Source organism: Zosterops lateralis (assembly GCF_965231275.1).
Source record: "Zosterops lateralis genome assembly, chromosome: 26".
Taxonomy (NCBI): domain Eukaryota; kingdom Metazoa; phylum Chordata; class Aves; order Passeriformes; family Zosteropidae; genus Zosterops; species Zosterops lateralis.
The window spans coordinates 2,125,603-2,145,777 of NC_139786.1; the positions used below are offsets into that span (position 1 = coordinate 2,125,603).

Genomic DNA, 20,175 nt, shown 5'->3' on the forward strand with positions numbered 1-20,175 from the left:
GCACTGACACCGGTACCGGCGCCTCAGGGCGGCCGCTGAGGGAGGGCGAAAAGGGCGGGAAACGAGACGGCGCGCGCCCGAGGCGGGAAGGGGCGCGCGGGGCCGGCGGCGCTGGCGCCCCCTAGTGGAGGTCCCAGAGGTCGCGCAGCGGCGCCGCCAGGCGCGGGTCCCGCGCGCGCAGCGCCCCCGCGTGGGCGTGGCGGAGCGAGCGCAGCTCCGTGAGGCGGCCCAGCAGCCGCGCGAAGCGCTGCGGGTCCCGCGGGTGCTGCAGCTTCGAGTGCTTGTACAGGATCCCCAGCAGCGGCTCCTGCAGCTCCTCCACGTGGCGCTTGTCCCTCAGCAGCGGGCGGTCTGCGGGAGAGCGGCGGCGGGGACACCGCGGTGAGCGGGAGGCTCCGCCGCCCCTGAGGGGAGAAATGGGAGCTCTTCCCCCGGGGCAGGTGACAGCGCGTTGTCACCTCCCCGGCTTACCTGAAAAGAACACTGTTGTTGCTACGAGCAGAGCGTATTCGGTCTCGGTCACTTTGAGTTCCCCCATGGTTCTGTAGAAGTAGAAGAGGGCGGTGATGAACTCCTCAGTTATGCCTTGGAAATGGAAAAAAAACCAATATTTTTTTGGTTAGAAAAAACAACAACCAAACAAAACCAAACCAAACTAAACCAACCCAAAAAAAACCAAACCAAAACAAAACAAACAAACAAACAAAAAAAAAAAAACACAAAAAAACACCAACAAAAAACCCAAAAAAACCACCAAACAAACGTGCAGAATAATGAGGATGTTATTTCAGTGCAGAAACAGTTTCCAATCATCTTTGCCTGAGGGGTGCAAGGTGACCCTCCCTGGATCCACCTGGATCCCTTTATCCAGCCTGGGGCCCCCCAGGACAAGGGACACGGAGCTCCTGGGGCAGGTCCAGCCAAGGCTGGCGAGGCCATGAGGGGACTGGGACATCTCTCTTACGAGGAAATGGTGAATTTGGTTGGACTCTGTGATCTTAAAGGTCTTTCCCAAGCTAAGTGATTCTGTGGAAGGCTGAGGGAGCTGGGGCTGCTCAGCCTCGGGAGGAGCCCCAGCTGAGAGGGGCCTTTAGCCCTGACTGCAGGGACGGGCTCTGAGCAGGGACCAGCAATGGCACCAGAGGGACGGGCAGGGAAATGATGCTCAGGAATTCCACCTGAACGTGAGGAAGAAGTTCAGATTGCCCAGAAAAGGTGTGGAGTCTCCCTAACTGGAGACATTCCAGACCCATCTGGACATCCATGAGCTCTGGGATGGCTCTGCTGGAACAGGAGATGGGACAAGGTGACCCACTGTGATCCCTTCCAAATCACCCCTTCCCTGATTCTGCGATTCAGTGATTCAGTGAATCTTGTAAGGCATGTTCCATTGCATGAAACAGTTAACCAACTTTGTAAAAACCACGTTAATTGCTAAAATAATAACAAAAGTTGTATGGCAGTTGTGCCGTGGAGCTTTGAATGGATATATAACTCAAGAGATATAAGGAAGCATGAACACACCTCATCCTGCCACAAGGATTTAAAGCCAGTGTGTGATACCTGAGGAGGAAATGCCAAAGCAGCTCAAGGGAGAGGGAGAGGAGAAGGAAAGGGAGAGGAAGAAGAGAGGAAAGGAGCTGGAGCAATGGCCGTAGGGACAGTGCAGCTCCTTGTAATAAAAATAGGGCCAGTAAAGCAAAAGATTCATAGGATTTAGATTCTGAGACCTCCATTACCTGTGGAAGTAGTAGAAGTTGGCCTCTCTTTATTATGACACATTTCCATGGAATAAATACTGTTTTTATCGAGGTTTTGAACATGACAACATGTCCCGTGCTCAGAAAGTCTTACATGACCTGGAATGAGGCAGATGACAGTTCCCAGTCAAGCTTAAAGTGATCTTAAATATCTGTCTGTATCATTGCTGAAAAAGTGTGATATTTCCCAAACCCATGAAGATACAAAATCCTTTTTGGCATCTGGCTCCAAGTTCTTTGGTTGTGTTTTTGTTGGTCAAGGTTTCTTTGTTTTAAATTTGACACAATGTAATCAATACACATATGTAATTAATACATATGTACGTACATATTAATATATATATAATTACACATATGCAATTAATACAGCTAATATTATCCACCCACCCCACAATGATGCAAATCAAGCATTTCAGACCTACTTTCACTGGTTGATGGCTGGCACTCACTCATTCTTTGGTTGTAAATTTGGGCTGATCTTAAGAACATTGCCTCCACCGTGGACCCTTTCAGCAGAGCAATCTGGTCCTCACTGGCTAAACTCTCAAACCCTGCAGAGAAAAGTGCACGTTCAGAATCAGGGAAGGCTGGGGCTGCCTTTAACATGATGTGAAAAAATATGTTTTTTAAAAAAATAAATATCTTTACTGGAAAGGAGCCATAGTTAAATGAAGCATGTACCAAAGACTTGGGATGTTTCTTGTCAGTTTGCAGATTAGACAATCAAAAAGGAAAAAAAAATGGACAACAAAAAAAAGGAGGGGGCAGTTTTCAGTGTTAAAAGATTTACGGGAAGATACAAGTAAAAATTTTGGGACTAAGCAAGTTGTTATCAAAACATTCTTCCTAATATCTGATAAATATCACTTGGCCTAACATCTGATAAATTTGCTGCATTGTTTAGTGACTGTGGATACTCCTGTCATTATTATATTATTTTCTTTTTAGAAATTGTGTTCATCTTTTGACAAGCTCATTGTCTGCACTTGTAATTCACGAGCAAAGTGATTTTTTCCTTAAACCAGATCAAGGCGGGATATGTAACATGGGAAAACAGACAGTTCACCCCTTCCTTCAGCTCTGCCCCCCAGAGATGCTAAATTACATCAAATACCTGCTTTAGATATGGAGATTGACCTTTATCAGGGAGTTTTACAAAGAAAAGTTATCACCCTCCTTGTCAAATGTGACTTTGTCAACTTTACACTGAAATGCAGTGACTTTAATTCTTGTTCCCTTGTTCTTTATGAAAGGAAAATACGAATAAGAACACCTGGTTAGTCTGTGCTGCTTTTTCTTTTGGTGATTATGACAAATTGCAGACTCGACTGGATTTCAGAGAATGTGGTGAGATAGTAATTCCCTCAAGGTGGTATTTTGAGGTCCAAGTGCTTCCAGAAAATGTCTCTACTCCGTGTCAGAAATGGAGAAAAAAATCTAATCATAGCAAAGTTTTGAAGTAAAAGCTTCTAGCTTGTCCTCATGACATGTAAATGGTAAGTCAGAAGTACAAATAATCAGTTTAAAGCCTTTTCTTAAAACCTGTATTATTCTCTGATTCATGCCACCAGTTTGATTTAGTTCCTCTAACGATCCCCAAAGGGAGAAACTCACCTGGGAGTCTTTTGGTGAAATCCACCAGCACCTGGACATGGACAACAGCCGTCTCAGACAGGTGGAGAAAACTTTCCTCAGGACTTGCAGTTTCCTGTAGCTGCACAAAAGAGCGTTTGCACATTGGATGTGGCCAAGATACCTGAGAGCAATGACTTTAGCAGAGCAGGCTGGGTGTGCTGGATACCTACAAACTTCTTGGCTTCCTCAAGGGGAATTGTGTATTTTTGGTGTGCTGCTACAATGTGGTCGAGAAGCTGATGTTCTCCAGGAGTAAGTTCCATCTTCTCTGGGATCTGATAAAAACATTAAACCAGTCAAGTCACAATGATTTGGAGTAAGAATAAGTGGTAAAAAGAGATATTTTAAATAGAAAAATATCCCACTTTTCCAGATCTTGTTGTAGATGATACTTGCTTACTATTCAGTCCCTCATCTTCCAGCTTTATGTTGCAAAGGAAACTGCTCCTCTGCTTGAAATTCTTCCTGAGTCGCTTTGACTTGCACTGGACTTCAGTCAGCAAACCTGTGAGGTGTGAAGTGGCCATCAATGCTTGTATTTTCAATTAATTACAGCCTAAAGTCATCACTTTTATTAGAGATAACTCCAGTCTTGTATCACAGAAGCTTCACCTATAATTTCCTAGAGAATGTGTTATTTATCAGGTGAGCTGATGTTCAGTGGCCACCAAAGGGCTGAGGGTCTGCAGTCACCTTTGTCCTTGTGGCTCTGTGACACACGGGCATCTGAATTTTTCATCAAAGCCCATCATGCCATTTTTATTTATTTTTTTCCCCCCTCAAACCCTAAAGCTTATCTGATCTGCTCACTGCTGTCCTGACAAGGCTCGGGATATTCAACTTCTGTTAGTACTTCCTTTTTTTTTTTTCCTTAGAACAACAGTTCCCTTAAGGTGAGGGGATACTTCCCAAGCATTGCTGACTTCTGCACACCAAGATGCTACAGCTGCCACCATCCCCAAAGTTCATTTTCCTACAGCCAAATGAAGCTTAGACCAGGGATTGACTTTGGAGAAGGTTTTATCTGCAGTGATTATTAAAGAATCCAGCACGGAGGAGTGACACGGACTGGAAATGGCTGTCCCTGTGACCTGCTCTGAAGGAGCAGCATTTCATCAGTGCTGCTACAGATGAACCACTTACACTCTGCCAGCATCCCCACAGCTCTGCACTTCTTGAGGCGGCACTCCTGGCACTTCCTCCTCATGTACATGTCCATCTCGCAGTGCCCCCCGCTCTTGCAGCGGTACACGGCGTTCTTGGTGATGCTGCGCCGGAAGAAGCCTGGGGACAATGAGCAGGAGATGGCTGGAGCAATCTAAGGAGATTTGTCTCACGAAGAGATAAGAATCTAAGGAGGTTTATCTCTTTAAAAGCATCCTCTGGGTTTGAATGGTTGGGGTTTTATAAATGGAAACGTTAGCTTGATTTTAAATCTGCTTTTTAAAAACATAGTTAGGTCTTGTTCTTTCTGATTGATATTAATTTACATTTTCCGTATGTAGACTCATAGAATGTGCTGGTTTGGAAGGGACACACAAAGATCACCAAGTTCATCCCCTGTCCCTGCATAGACCCCCAACAATCCCACCCTGGGCATCCCTGAGAGCTGTGCTCAAACTCCTGGAGCTCTGGCAGCCTCGGGGCTGTGCCCATTCCTTGGGGACCCTGGGCAGTGCCAGCACCTTCTGGGGAAAGAAACTTCATTTATCTCCAACCTAAACTCCCCTTACAAAGCTCCAGCCCTTCCCTCAAGTCCTGTCCCTGGTCAGATCTGCCCCTCATGAGACAGCTTCCATACCAACAAGTTAAAATACCATTAGCAAGTAATTACTACTCACTTTTATTCAGTGAAATTAATAATACTGAAATAAATCTCTAAGAAATGTTCATGAGAAAACCAGCACCTGCTTACGCTGACATTATTCTAGGGAGTCATCATTGCAAAAATGAGACGCTTAAAGTGCTCGTATTAAATACAGACTGTGAAAATATTTCTTCAAAGATTGTTATAAAAATGTGAATTTGGAGTCAGCGTGTTAGGTAGGATGTTCATTAGATAAATTGAAATGGTAACAGCAGCTCAAACCCCAGGCAGATCAGTTCAGCTCGATGTCCTCGCTCACCTTTGCAGCCCTCGCAGGTGAGCGCGTTGTAGTGATAACCCGAGGCCTTGTCCCCGCACACCACGCACAGCTCCTCCTGCCCCTTCAGCCTCACCGGGTGGTTTAACCGGGGCCTCTTGAGCCCCTGGAACGGCCCGTCCTCGGCGTGGGGAGGCAGGAAGGGGCCCTTGCTGAGCTCGCAGCTGCTGCCCACGCAGGGCCCGTCGCCGTACGGGGGGTCCAGGCTGTAGGAGCCGTAGGGGCTCGGGGCAGGCTGCGGCTGCAGGGCTGGCACTGGCACTGCTGAGTACTGGCAGTACTGGGCAGCCTGGAAATCTGCCTCCTGCAGCTGGTAGTTGATGTGTTCTGGTAAAACATCTGTTAAGGGGAAAATCAAAAATCGGGATATTTAGTTTCTATAAGTACTTCCATTTTTTTCTTGTTCTGTCTTTGAACAGCAGTTCTCTTAAGGTGAGTTCTCTCTCTTTTCCCAAACGTTGCTGGCTTCTGCACACCAAGATGTTACAGCTGCCACCATCCCCAAAGTTCATTTTCCTACAGCCAAATGAAGCTTAGACCAGTGGAGTAAAAGCCTGGAGAATCTCTCGACATCAGCTGCTCCAAAGTTTAAAAAAGTTTTATAAATTTAGTAAAATAAATATTAGAGGAACACATTTTCAGCGGGGCAATCTGACACATTAAATTTAATGCTTCCCAAGCATTGTTGGCTTCTGCACACCAAGATTTTACAGGTGCCACCATCCCAAAATTCATTTTCCTACAGCCAAATGAAGCTTAGACCAGTGGAGTAAAAGCCTGGAGAATCCCTCGACATCAGCTGCTCCAAAGTTTAAAAATATTTAGTAACATAAATATTAGAGGAATGCATTTTCAGCAGGGCAATCTGACACATTCTATTTGAATTTAAACCTGTAATGTTCTTAAGTGAAATATGAAATGTAGCAAAAATGGCTCAGTAATGGTTTGGGCAATATCATGTAGGTGCCACTGAATTAGTGTTGGTAGATAATGGAATATCACTTCCCAACTGATGGCACAGCTGCATTCAGATCTTACACTTAAAGGTTGTTTTTATTTGTTGTCCATGCTACAGTCAAATATTTCCCATAAGTGAATTTTTTAATGAATGAAGTGATTTTTACTGATACATATCTCAGGCAGCATTTTGAAAATGTTGCACAGGGGTCTAAGAAAAATTGTGTAGAAATGACAGAGTACCAAAAATTACTGTGACAGGAGTCTTGAAGTTGAACTTCAGAGGAGTAAAAAACAGAGACATGTTTTATTTAGTATTTTCCCACACGTGTCTTTACAGTTATGAGATTTTAGTTTAGTAAAATGTAGGTACAGAATTAAAAAGAGAGTTTCTTCCTGCCTTTCTGTCTGTTGAGTTTTAATTTTATCCAGCCTCCCTTAAATACACACAGCTAGACCAAAGAAAGCCTGTGCAACATGCATCATGTTTCATTCTTCCTTTGGGATTATTAAAATCTCTATAAAAACAAATTGGAAAGATTTTTTAAAACAGTTTGGAGGTTTTTTTTTTTTTCCTTTTAGTGGGCTTTGCATCCTGCCTTTAGTCTTCCAGAATCAAATTAGTTATTGCAATTATAATTACATAAGATCTAAAACAGGCATTATCTATTTATATTTATCTGGAATAAAACCTGTGTCTTCTCCATGCAGGTCAAAGGGAGACGGCACTGGGGATTTTTATTTGGAATGCTCAGTCAGAATAATCACATTGTGCTCAGAAGTCTCTGTGAGCACACAGCAATAGATTTCAATACACTTTCAGTATGAGCTTGGTAAGAGCTTTCAAGTGCTTTGAAAATAAATTAAAATGAGGAAGGAAGGAAGGAAGGAAGGAAGGAAGGAAGGAAGGAAGGAAGGAAGGAAGGAAGGAAGGAAGGAAGGAAGGAAGGAAGGAAGGAAGGAAGGAAGGAAGGAAGGAGAGAAAGAGAGAGAGAGAGAAAGAAAGAGAAGAAAGAAAAGAGAGAGAGAAAGAGAGAAAAAGAGAGAGAGAGAGAAAGAAAGAAAGGAAGCAAGGAAGGAAGGAAAGAAAATAATTAATTTTGTCATATTTCCAGAGCACACAACTTGCTTTACTCACCGTAGTACTGGATGGGCTCGGGAAGGCCGTACCCGTCAGGGACGGTGACAAACGTGTTGGCCATGCTCTGCTCCCAGCTGCACTGCTTCATCCACTCTGCTGTGAGATCAGCCTTTAAACAGCAACCTGGGCAATGGGGAGAGGAAGAGAAACGTCCCATGGGAAACAACTGCGGGCTAGGGTTAGACACAGAGCCAGAAAACTCCAGCATATGGCAGTTTTCAGATCATAAGAAAATCAGATGTCTGTGTGAAGTCCCATAACACCCTCAGCGAGGCTACAAAATGTTTGAGGGTCCTGATTTTACAGATTCAGGGTAAAACTCTCTCCTAAATTTCCAAGTTATCGTTAGAAATGTTTTGCTCTGAGTTTTACACAAAACCATGTGGGAGAATTAGATTAATCACTGGTAAATTCTCTAGTTCAGAGAAGGTTAAAGGGAGAGTCACTGGGGAGAATAAACTTGCTTGAATTGGAGCATTTGCTGCAGTGTAGATGTGGATCTGTCCTGTTTGTGGTCAAAGATGGGCTTTTAATGAGTTTATTTCATTCACTTTTTAGGCAGAGTTGAAGCAAGGAAAATAGCATGGAAAGGCCAGCGTGGAATATCTGCTCTTCATCATGTAAGTACTCATTTATGCAGTAAAACTCAACTTTGCCTTGCTTAAGCACTGTCTGAATTACACATCCTGTGTTCCTTTAACGGTGTAAAGTTTTCAGTGAAGACCAAAATATTGATTTCCTATAGGATGTGCTGCCTCTAAAGAGCTTTGCACTTCCCCTTGGTCCTTGAAGGAGCCTGGGCTCCTGGCTGGATTCACTGACATCCCCAATAACAAAGTTATTGCACTGAGAGCTCACAGTGACATGGTGAGAAGAGCTGCTGTGCTTGGAGTTCAAAACCTCTGGTATTGCTTAGAACTGAGAGCTAACAGAGTAACCATTAGAGGAGTAAATAAGAATATTTTTCTTGCCCCTTTGTCCCTCTGCATGAGTGAGATGTGGCCACAGGTTAAACCTTTGCTGAGCCTGATGCCCACTGAGCAAGGGCTGTAAGAGACAATTTGCCCATGAACCACTCACAGCCTTTCCCTGAGCAGACAGGAAGGATAGAAAAGATGAAAAAAGCATGGAAGGATTTGGAAAATACAGCAAATCCAACTCCTGCAACGGGATTCTCTGCAGAATTTACAGCAAGTTGGGTTTAAAGACCTTCCCTAAAGGAAGAGGTTTGGGTTGTACCTTGCTGCAGCTGAGACAGTGGATGGATCACCCAGGGAATCTGAAATCCTGACTGGAAAAACACAAATCCCTTCCCCCAGAGTGGACAGAGCTTTAGGGCTGACCACTTTCGCTTCGTGTTGTCAGCAGAAGGTGAAAGGATGCAGTGAGGCTGGAATGCTGGGGGTTTGTTATCTCTGCTAGTAAATATTTGTTTGAGAGCAAAATAAGTCACTGAATCATGAGGTCTTATCAGCTAGATCAATTTGGCCTGGGCAAAGTCTACATTTTTTCCCAAAAATGTGTGTTTGCTGAAGAAATGCGTCTCCGAATTCCATTGGTTTCTTTAAATAAAAGTCATAATTGAATGGTAGATTAAAAAATTACACTGGTCCAGTGTTATAAAAACAGTATATTGGGAGTATGAAGTACCAAATGTGAGGTGGTCGATTGGTTAAATGTTCTAAATCTTGGAAGCAGATTTTCCTTAGGCAAAGTTTCCTCAGTTTAGGTATTGTATGAGAAAGGATCCAGCCCTTCTCACTGATTTTTATGACTAATAACAGTAACCAGTCGCACCTACAAAATTTCCAGCTTAGACTGAGACTTTGTAAACTGAAATCTTAAATTAGGAGGATGTTAGAACAGTGGGAATAGTAAATCCAATGGTTATCTGAGGAATGCTCTACTGTCTTAGAATGAGACTTATGCGTAAAGATCAAGAGTTTCATTTTCTGACATTTGAGAATTTAGAGTTGACAAGCTTGTTCTTCTGATCAGACAAACCATTGGGCTTTTTAAAGCAAATAAGCAAGCAAGCAAGCAAGAAAGAAGAGAATAAGATATGTAAGGAAGGAACTTCATTTCCTAGGCCAGGCAAGTTTTGATTATTTATGAGTGACTGTGGGAATCGTTTTTCCAACCTTTGCCTCCCCCCTGGTGAGCGAGGCAGCAGCAGGGAGGTCTCCTCCAAACTTCAGCTATCCCTGGGATTCCATGATCCATGTGCTGCTCTCCCCAAGGCTCTGTGGCCGTCCCAAACCCCTCACACCTTATGGGACTGAGCCTTGACACTTCCCCAGCCCACACAGAGACTCAATAACCCTTGGCCAGGCACAGGAATTCTGCACAGTGAAGCTCCTGACAGAAGGTACCAGACATGCCCAGGGGTAATTCCAAAACAGTAACTGGAACAAAGCTGAAATAAGAATGGAGCAGCAGGTTTGGGTGTTTGGGGCAGTTGCAGCCGTGCCATTCCCAAAACAAAAATTCCCATTCCCAAAAAAAAATGTTTAGGGGCCTTTTTTCTCTTTTCTGTGTATTCCCAACATAACCACATGTTTGTGCATGAGTGCTTTAAGAGGAAACAAAAATCTGAATACATTCCCAGAGAGGATGCAGAATGGTCTTGAGCCTAAAGAGTGGAAATAACTGGGAACAAAAGATGAAATTTTTAATGACTTATTTTGTAGCATCCCAAGTGGTAACACAAATAGGGGTGGGAGCCTTCAGTCCTCAGTCACACAGACTGAGCTGACAGAAAATGTCATTTGTGTAAAGCACACCCTGTTCCTGCTTCTCCTTCTTCTGCTGGGCATTTCCACATGTGAATCCTGACCAGGTGAGGGGAATGGTGGTTTTTGGAAGAGGTGACCTACACTCATTTGAAAATGTTGTGCTTTTACAGGCTTAGTTTTGCCAGTGCTGATCTGAACTACCAACATTCAGTATAAACCAGAATGTGTTGATTCAAAGGCTTGATTATCCATCTCATGCAGAAATTTAGATCTTAGTCCCAACTGAAAGACTTGACAATTTATCAAAAATGGAAACCGCTAAAGAAAAAAAAATAAAAATCCATTGATTGATAAAAGTAATACAGAACCATAAATAGAACGTCCACGTACAAAGCAGAATCCGAACTGTACATCTATTTATTTCTATTTATGGTGAAAGATGTGGGGTTTATCATTTTTATTGCTATAAAAACCCCCATATCATAAAGCAACATATCATCAGCTTATCAAATTTATTGGGATACAAACCATCCTTCATGGAGCAGGGCCACAGGGAGCCCTTGCAGAGGTTGGTACTGACAGTGCTGGAGCTGCTGTCATAAATATTTTGACAGTTGAGTCATGGGGAAATTTCTTGTTTACAGGGAATTTTAGGAACTCGAGCTGAGTGTCTTCACCATCTATTTAGCACACCTTGGGGCACGTTAGTGGTCACGTAGGGGGACTCAGAGCACGTTTCAGGCTTGGGTTTAATCACTGTACTTTACTTGCAGCTGGAAGGCAAAGCTTGGTTGTTTTTGTTTTTTTTTTTATTTGGGAAAATTTAACTAAAAACTGAAAAAAAAAAGGAACTGAGCATAATCAGTGCCAAGTAGGTGTGATGCCAGCGGATCTATTCAATTTCACTCAAGCAATTCAGTAATCACTGCTTAATTAAAGAATGATTTTGCAGGGGGAATTGTAGGACCACTTGACTGATCCTGTATGCAGCTTACACGCATTATTAAAGGTTTTTCTGTTCCTCCTGGTTTTAATGTGCCAAGAAGTTCCCCAAAGCTCTCTTTGAAGAAATACCACTTTTCTTCTTATTAAATGTGTTCCTTCCTGGTCATATAATAACCATAACAGAAACTGGCTTATTTCACCAATGGGTTGCATTGAAATTATCTTGAAATTTTTCTTTGGATGATTAATTATTTCAAAGGCGTAATTTTTATACATTGTGAAATAAGAGGTTAGAAGTTGTTTGAAACTCAAAGTTTCCCGGCTACTGTTGGGAAGGGAAACAAATAATTGAATTTAAAAGTTGCTTTTCTTCGCTCTGTATGTCAAATGAAGAACTGTTGGAACAAACCCTTGGCAGCAGAATCCCAGATTTAAAAGCTCACGCTTGTTGTTTCCGTTTAGTCAGATGTTTAAAAAGAAAGGAAAAAAAAGGAGGTAAAGAAGAAAAAAAAGCCCATCACCTGGAATATTTTCACACAGCACATTGATATCTGGCTTGAGCAGCAATTTGTAACCTCAGAGCATGCAGAGAAGGGAATTAAAGACTCACAGTGGCTGCAGGGAGCTCCTCTCCAGCGCAGGCTCCGCGGGGCTGCAGCTCCAGTCCCAGCTCTGCTCCAGCTGGAGCCCAGCAGGGCCTTTCCCTATTTATCAGTTTGTGCGCACACCCCGGGCTCCAGACACTCGGCAGAGCCACGCTGCGGCTCCGAGACACCAACTTCCCACACAGCTCCTCTGGGGTCGGAGCAAGGGCAGCTGCGAGCCCACATAAATCACTGCAGAACTGGGTCATCAGGGACAGAGGCCATGGGGACCCTCACGTCACTGCTTCCCAGAGCCCTGCCTGCCCAGCACAGAGATTCTGCTCTCCTGCTGGAACTCCAAATTCTCCCCGTTTGTGATCGCTTTATGTTGACATGTCGGGGTGGTGATGGAAAATGTTCGATTCCCAAGTGGGAAGAATGTTGCAGTGGTATTATCTGGAGATTTTTACGTGACATAGTGATTTAATTTGGAAAGGCTGGATCAGGCCAGGACCTCCAAACACCAAACTCTTACCTTGTCCTCCGTGTTCTGATCCAAACACCCCTGTGGTGATGCAGCACACACCAGGCTCACACTCACCTCAGTGAACTTAAGTTCATGTTGCCATTAACTCAGCAAAATTTCATTCTTAAAACCCCGAGTATTTCCATTACTAGTAACTTCTAAAAAAATCAATATTGCAATTTGATGTTTCCATTGTTTCCTAGGTAGATGTGACCTCTTGGGAATTTTCTTGTTAGGTATCATGCTGTTTCAGGTTGTAAATCTCCTCATTCCAGGAGGAGCTCACCTGCCTTCTGGTTAAGATCAGTTCTGCATTCACCTCAGGAAAAACTGCTTCTGTTGGATATACTGCATGGAATTCGATGGAAAAGGAAAATATACTTTCCTGTTGCGTAACTTATAGCAAAGTCACTTAAAATTCTCTTTTGGGACAGTAGGTTTTGGATAGTATATCCATCAAAATTCTCTTTTGGGACAGTAGATGGATAGAGAACCATCACCCTTCAAAGGAGGGACACATTTATATTCCATGGGCTCCAGCCCTAAGGCTCCTTATTTCCATGTGCCATTTAGGAATCTGTCTGTGCAGTGGAATGGTTGAGTCTTTCAAGAACAAACAGCATTGACTGATAAATGTTATTTATCAGAGCATATTATGGGGTTTTCCAAGTTTTCAGATGTCCTGCATTGATTGTGTGTGGTGATGGGGTGCTGGAACACAGTGATTATGCAGCAAAAATGAAAATAATGATGTTCTAAGCTTAATTATCAGCAGCACTTGTCTTTCTGGTAAAAGCAGCCTCATACAGAAACTTGCCAAATTGTCAAAAAAAAAACTTCAATAGTAAAACTGAAGGTTTTACAATTGATAAAACAAATATTTTTTTTCCCAGAAGTATCTCTTTCACAACATCCCATTGACTTTTTCATCCAGCCTTTCTCGTGAAAGCTGGAAAAACAAGCCTGTGAAATATTGTGGTTAGCTTTTAAATGCTACTGACTTTTATTTTTAGCATTTTTTTTTCTGATAGAAGGAACCTTACTGATAAGCTGTTCAAATTAGCTGTAGGATGTGGGTATTTAGAGCCTGATGACTCCAGGGGACTTAAGCCTGAAGCTCAGGTTTTTAAAAGGCATAAGATCCCTATTCTACTCAGTTTATAAAGCCTGCTGGATTCAGGGTAAATTCAGTTTCTAAAATCAGTATATAAATAAGTTTATTAAATAACTATATAAAAACTTAGCTGTAGTAAAAATGAATTGCAGTAATTAAGTATTAGCCCAAGGTTAATTAACTCCCACGCTGTAGTAATGAAACAATTTTGCATAATCATGAAGTGATTCAGACCAGGTGACTGGCTAAATACATATATTTATGTAAATACCAATATTTACATTATTTTAACAAATCACTGTTCCCATTCAAAGCTTAGCATGACAAAAATGGGAGACTTGAGGGCACACGTGAGTCACCTAAAATACTGCTGCAAAGAAGAGGAAAATAAACTCTTTTCCATGCTTGTAAATAATCAAAACCCAGAAAGGTTATTTAGGAGTAAGGGAGATTTAAATTACAAACTAGAGAAAGCAATTACTGTGGTAAAAATAGCACTGGAGCGAGTTCCTTGTACAATCTTCTCCCACTGGATGTTTTGAAGATCAGTTTGGGCAACCAGGTTGAACTCAAGAATCGTTTTTCCATGTTGAACTCAAGAATCGTTTTTTCTGAGTTGTTTTGATCTGTAGGGAGGACTTTTTGTAAAGGACTTTTAAGTTCTCTTCCAGCTCTGTTTTCTGTTATTTTTCTATACATACATCAATTCTGTAAAACACTGCTGAAATCTCTGCTCAGTAACATCCTCAGAGCCACTTCAGTGGCAAAGGAAACAGTACCAGACTCCAAACTTGCTTTGCTAGCAGAAAGTAAACAAAGTGTCACTCACAGATAGGGCCTGAAAATAGGAGCTGAGCGAGTTCATGGCAGGAGCCAAGAGCCACAAGTGGCACTGAAGTGGGGAATAAGGGACACACACACGTTTTCCACAGAAAACAAGCAGAGCTGAGCTGGACACTGGTGCAGCACTTGTGCAGCCCCACTGCAGACCGGGTGGGCAGCCCAGTCCCCTGGAGATTGGCAGCTGCCCCCGAGGGTCTGATGGGTGAAGGAAGAGTTTCCCTGGGTCCATGCCTGCTGAGAGAATCCGTTTTCAAGGTCAGCACAATTCTTGGTTCATCTGGACTGGAGATTCCAGCTGTCCGTGACTCATTTGGTATCCGAATAGTTAAAGGAAATCGCATCCACTCCAGCTGGATCTTCTCTACATAAATGACCCGTTTGGCTTGATCTGGTATTGGATTGTTTACGTAACTTCAGTAATTAACCACTATCAGCCTCATTAATGAAACATAAACCACCTCTTCTGCTCATTTATAAAGCATTTGTCAAACAAAACTCAAACAAAGGGCAGAATCTCAGCAAAGTAACAGCCCTCCAAGAGCTACTGAGCCCTGACTGCAAGGCACAGCAGTCACTTTGTTGTTGTTTTTCAGTAGAACCGAGGCAGAAGTGATGGCATTGTCTATTGCTCTTGGCTAACTTCTCCCCAAGCCATCTGAGATCTGTCACACGAGGGCAAGGATGCCTGGAGAACTATTTTGGCCATTTCAGTACAAAATACTGATGTTCCAGCTCATTACTGTAAATCATTAAATGATGAAAGCAAGAGTCAAATACTAAACGACTTAAAGCCCTCAGAAAACTAATTGCTAATTACAGTAATTGTTGCTCTATGTGAGTTAAAGGTTATATTAAAATAATGATTATTTTATTGCAGGATTAAATCTCTCCTGTTGGTAAACCATTCTGAGCAATATTAAAGAGAGCTGAGTATTAACAATACAGATCAAGTATCAAAATTATCTAACCTTATCTTTACCTATTTTTATGTCAGAGAAATAAAAAGGTTCAGAAGAATAAAATACACTGGCAGACATATCCATGCCAAAATTTGTGATCCGAGACCTGGGATTTCCTTTCCAATTTGTTGAGGAACTCATGAAAAAGCCACCAATTTTCTGTTCCCCCTCTCTCCTATTATTTATAGTTCTTCCAAAGGTCTGGGAATGCTGGCACTGTTGGGATTGTTCTTCATGGGTGTGGATGAACCTCTCAGTCCTGGGTGAGAAGCAGCACAAAGTCTTGTGAGTATCAATTTTGCCTGTTGGTGTTACCCTGCACAGTGAACAGCTCCCATTTAGCACTGCAGAGAGATGTTCATCAGTGTGAGATAACAGAAATACTCTTTGTTTTGCATCAAATATATCAGACAAATCCTCTCAATCAAACTGGATGATAAATATCTCAGAAGATGGAAGTTCTTGTTAAGTTCTTTAATGCTTTCATGGGATTAAATTATTAAATACCAGACCAAAGAGTAAGAATAATTTTGATCTTTTTAAGACTGATTTTTTTCTTAATCATGAAATTGTTGGATGGTTTCACCTTGCATTTTCTTACAGGCTTGGTAAGGCCAATCTATGTCAAATTTCAGTCCAAGAGCCTGACTGCCTCAAACTCACCTGAACCCTGACACCTCCCCCTCTGCCACATCTATTTCCCCTTGGCTGGAAGACCAAAAAATTTTAATAATGTGCTCCAGCAAGGCACAATGTAGAAGAAAGCAAAGTTTGATTACAATCTCAAGAGTTGGTAGTTCCTAGAGAATACTCTAAACTACAGTCACTGCAGTGACTGTACTTTGTAGATACAGCAAAAGGAAGCCAAGACCTGATTTCTATAAAGCAGATCTTGACACTCTGTATTAAGCATTACAAAATAATTATTGTGGAATCCCTTGCTCAGCATTTTATCAGCAGTGGTCTTGCTGCTGAGGGACTGAACTAACTGGATGTATTCATTTATCAATGATAATGTTTTTTTCCAGCCTGGATTCCATCTTGAGGACATTTGTTTTAACAGTAGAAAGAATATTAGACTCATAAATGTGAGTGCTGCAGTGCAGTGGGTGACTCCTCAAGATTTATCAAAGCAAGATTATTAGGATGAACAATAAGACTGAGTTTCTTGGTAATAACTTTTGTCACAGGACAGCTCTGCATTATGCCACGTTAATGTACCTTGAAGTATGGGCTGGGAAATGCAAGAGGAGGATTCCTTTGGGCTCCTGGCTCTTGAGTCTCTGAGCTACACTTTTGTTTAAGGCCTCAGCAGTGAAATTGTGACAGTAGCTGAGAGCTGTCTGAACACCAGCACTTAATTTTAAAAGCAAGCAGCCAGAAAGTGTTGGGGTGTGTGGTGTGAGAGGGGGCTGGTTTGACTTTTAAACAGCTGTAGCTGCTGAAATAGTTGGGTTTTGAAGGAAGGACTTGTAATGGAAATGAGAATTGTCACAGTCTGTTTTTAAAAAGCTTGTGCTCTGCTGCATCACCATGGGAGACACTTAGCCATGTTTCTCCCTGTGCTGACCACACTTGTAATTAATGTAATTTTACTGAAAATCCAGGAAGTATCCTAGAAATTTGCCCTTTATTCTTTTCTCTCCTTCCAATATCTGGATGTCACTGCATCTGTCACAGAGGTTGCCATTTGATACCGGTCTGTTCATAGAATCCCAGAATGGTTTGGGTGTGAAGAGGCCTTAAATCCCATCTTGTTCCACCCCTGCCATGGGCAGGGACACCTTCCACTATCCCAGGCTGCTCCAATCTTGTCCGGGACACCTCCAGGGGTCCAGGGGCAGCCACAGCTGCTCTGGGCACCCTCACGGAGAAGAATTTCTTCCACAGATATTTATAACTTGAATTTCCGCTCTTTCAGCTTGAACCCATTTCCCCTTGTCGTGTCCTGATGAGGGGTCCCTCTCCAGCTTCCCTGGAGCCCCTTCAGACCCTGGAAGGGCTGGGAGGTCTCCACACAACCTTCTCTTCTCCTGGTTGAACAGCCCCAGCTCTCCCAGCCTGTCTCCATAGGGAAGGTGCTCCAGTCTCCTGAGCAATTTTGTTCACTTTTGGTCCATCTAGATTTCTTTCCTTTGTGATTTTCTTACTGTTAGCAAGACCCTCCTCAGCTGTACTCAGAACTGTTATGTATTTATCCCACCACAGAAATACTGTTTCTGATTTTCCAAAGATGGCCTGGAAGCGGTTTGGGCTCTGCAGCAGCAGAGTTGTTGTCCTGAGTGTCCCAGTTCTCTGCTATCCAGCCTTCCCTTCTCCTGCTACAACAACCCCGTGCTCTGTTTGACAAAATACAGCCATGTGGTTGAGAGTTATTAAAAGCATTAAAACATTAACCTCTTGTAACCCCATTTTTCACTTTGTACACACACATAAGTGTTTAATCAAATCGAAGTTAAACACTAAAAACTTTGAGAGGCCAAATTTATACATTCTATTTAGTTTACACAGAATTGATGTGATAAGCCAAAGGAATTACAAGGCACCCCTACTCAGAAATGCTCATCTGTTGATTTGTTTAAGCTCTGTTGCTACACACTCGAAGTTCTGGTGAAAAGCATTCCCAGCATTTAAACCAAGGAGTTTTGTCCTACTGGGACCCGCTGTGTCCTGGCGCCACAGGAGCTCACTCTGCTGTCCCTTGGAGCTGGACAAATGAATCTGTGTCCAAATCTGCTGGAGAGGAGCTGAGCCCCGAGCCCTGAGCAGGAGCATGGGCTCAGTGCAGTGTGGCAGTGCTGTCACAGACCCTCACCTCCCTCATCCTGGGGTTTTATTCCCAGAAGCCAGAATGGCACAGAGGAAATAAACTGATCCTGGAATGACAGTCTGGTACAGCAGTGCTGGCTCTCACCTACCCCTGCTTGTCCCTGTTGGCAGGGAAGGCCAGGATGGCACCTCTGACACCAGGGAGAAGTGAGGTTAAATCAGAATTATAAACACAAGAGCAGGACAGGCCAGCAGCAGCTCAGACTCATCCCAGTGCTGCTCATCATTTCCTGGTGAAATGATCCCTCACCCTGCCCAGACCGTGGGCTCCTTCAGCTGATTTCCTGTGGATGTGAAATGTGAACTGGAATTCCCAGTGCCACATCTCTGAACGACTCATCGAGTGCCTGAATTCAGTGGAACCTCAGGGGCTGCAGGTTTGGTTTCACAGAAATGCCTGTGCTGGATGAAGTGAAAAAGGGGAAGGTGTCTCTGGCACACAGAGCGCGGTCCATGGGGCTGTGCCAGGCCTGCTCTGGGAGTGGAAATGGGCGCTCTGGGAGAGGCTTTGGAGCAGGCACAGAGCTGGGAACAGGAGCAGAGGGAGGAGCAGCAGGTGCTGAGCTGCACACAAGGAGCCCTGAGGATGTGACAGTGGGACAGGGCAAAGCAGCACCGGCCGTGGCTTGGGGATGTGTGTCCATCTTGGGACAGGACAATCTTTACCCAGCTTGTTCCGTAACCAGGATGGTCCACACAATATTTGTCAGTTTGCCAAGTGTTCATGACTTGCCTGTTAGCAAAGAGGAATTCTGATAAACTGTCTTAACTCTCTAGTGTTCTCTAATAAGATGAAAAATAGGCAAAGACCAGAAGGTGAAATATGCTATAACCATGGTCTGGGCTTTTATTTCCAAACTAGTGGAAGGATTACATTTCCCGAATTTGCAGAATAGCTCTCATACTTTACTAATTAATCTGATTCTGGTGAAATGCTCCAACTGCAGCTGCTTATCCTGTTCTCTTTTGCATCGTGTGCATGTTTGGAGATTGTTGCTTTTATAAAATCATCTCATTCAGCACTTCTGCACCAGGCTTGATTATCTCTGGGACCAGAAAGAACCTTCATCTGATAAAGCATCCTGGAGTTTTCTCATGTGTCTGTGTGAACAGAGATTTAAACTCGAAAGATGATTCAAATCAAAGCAAAATATAATTGTTGAAAACATTGTTAATGAAGCCGTTGGTAGTGAACAAAGCTTTGTGGCACAAAGCCTCAAGGACAGCCCGGATCACCAACGGGAGCTTCAGTTAGCAAATAAAAATCAAAGCAGCGAGTCAGCATTGCACAGCTTGTTATTTTGAGTGGCGGATGTTTACTGTCGGAAGGGACAAACAGCGGGATCAGATAAGGCGGGAGCCCCGCAGATCCAGCCGGGATTGATCGCGCTGGGCGGGAGCGGCCGCACAGATAAGCGGGGCCGGGTCAGGGCCGCGGGCCCTCCGCAAACAGCCCGGGCCGGCCTTGGCCCGGCCTCCCCCGGGCTCTCGGGGCACGGGGGGCTCGGGGGAGAGGGGCACAGCCACCGGGACAGGCGGCCTTGGGATGCGTGTGCCGGGGGAGGAGCGCGGAGTCCCCTCGCCCCAAAATACCCCAAAACATCCCAAACCCAGCGAAGGCTCCGGGCTCCGAGCATCCCCCAGGACCGTGCCGGGGGAGGAGCGCGGAGTCCCCTCGCCCCAAAACATCCCAAACCCAGCGAAGGCTCCGACCCGCCCCCGGGAACAGCAGGGGCAGCCCTGGCTCCGCCCCCGCCCGTTGGCCCCGCCCCTAGACCGGCCCATCTGTCAGTTTGCCCCGCCCCCAGGCCCGGCCGTGGCGCTCTAGCGCCCCCAGGCGGGCCCTTGGCAGACCGGCGGGGCCCGCGCCTGCGCACTGGCGGCGCCGTGGCCGCGGGCGGAAGCGGCGTCCCGGGCCCCGCGGGTTCGCGTCCGCCCGCGCCCGGCGGCGGGGCCGGAGCGGGGCCGGGAGGGGACAGCGGCGGCGCCGGGGCCGCCAGGGA

At 44.4% G+C, this 20,175-nt stretch overlaps 1 protein-coding gene across 1 annotated transcript; it reads right to left on the reverse strand.

Annotated features, from left to right (window-relative positions):
* Positions 1-121: 121 nt before the first annotated feature.
* On the reverse strand, positions 122-12,138 carry LOC310919131 (bile acid receptor-like; the record flags this gene model as incomplete). Its single annotated transcript, XM_083878311.1, has 11 exons — positions 11,928-12,138; positions 7,635-7,760; positions 5,522-5,878; positions 4,539-4,679; positions 3,761-3,900; positions 3,566-3,670; positions 3,375-3,474; positions 2,183-2,311; positions 1,740-1,859; positions 472-585; positions 122-351 (listed from the first exon to the last, which is right to left on the reverse strand). Exons 2-11 carry the CDS (start codon positions 7,723-7,725, stop codon positions 122-124), a joined length of 1,527 nt encoding a protein of 508 aa, XP_083734437.1. The 5' UTR covers positions 7,726-7,760; positions 11,928-12,138.
* Between the last annotated feature and the right edge of the window lie 8,037 nt (positions 12,139-20,175).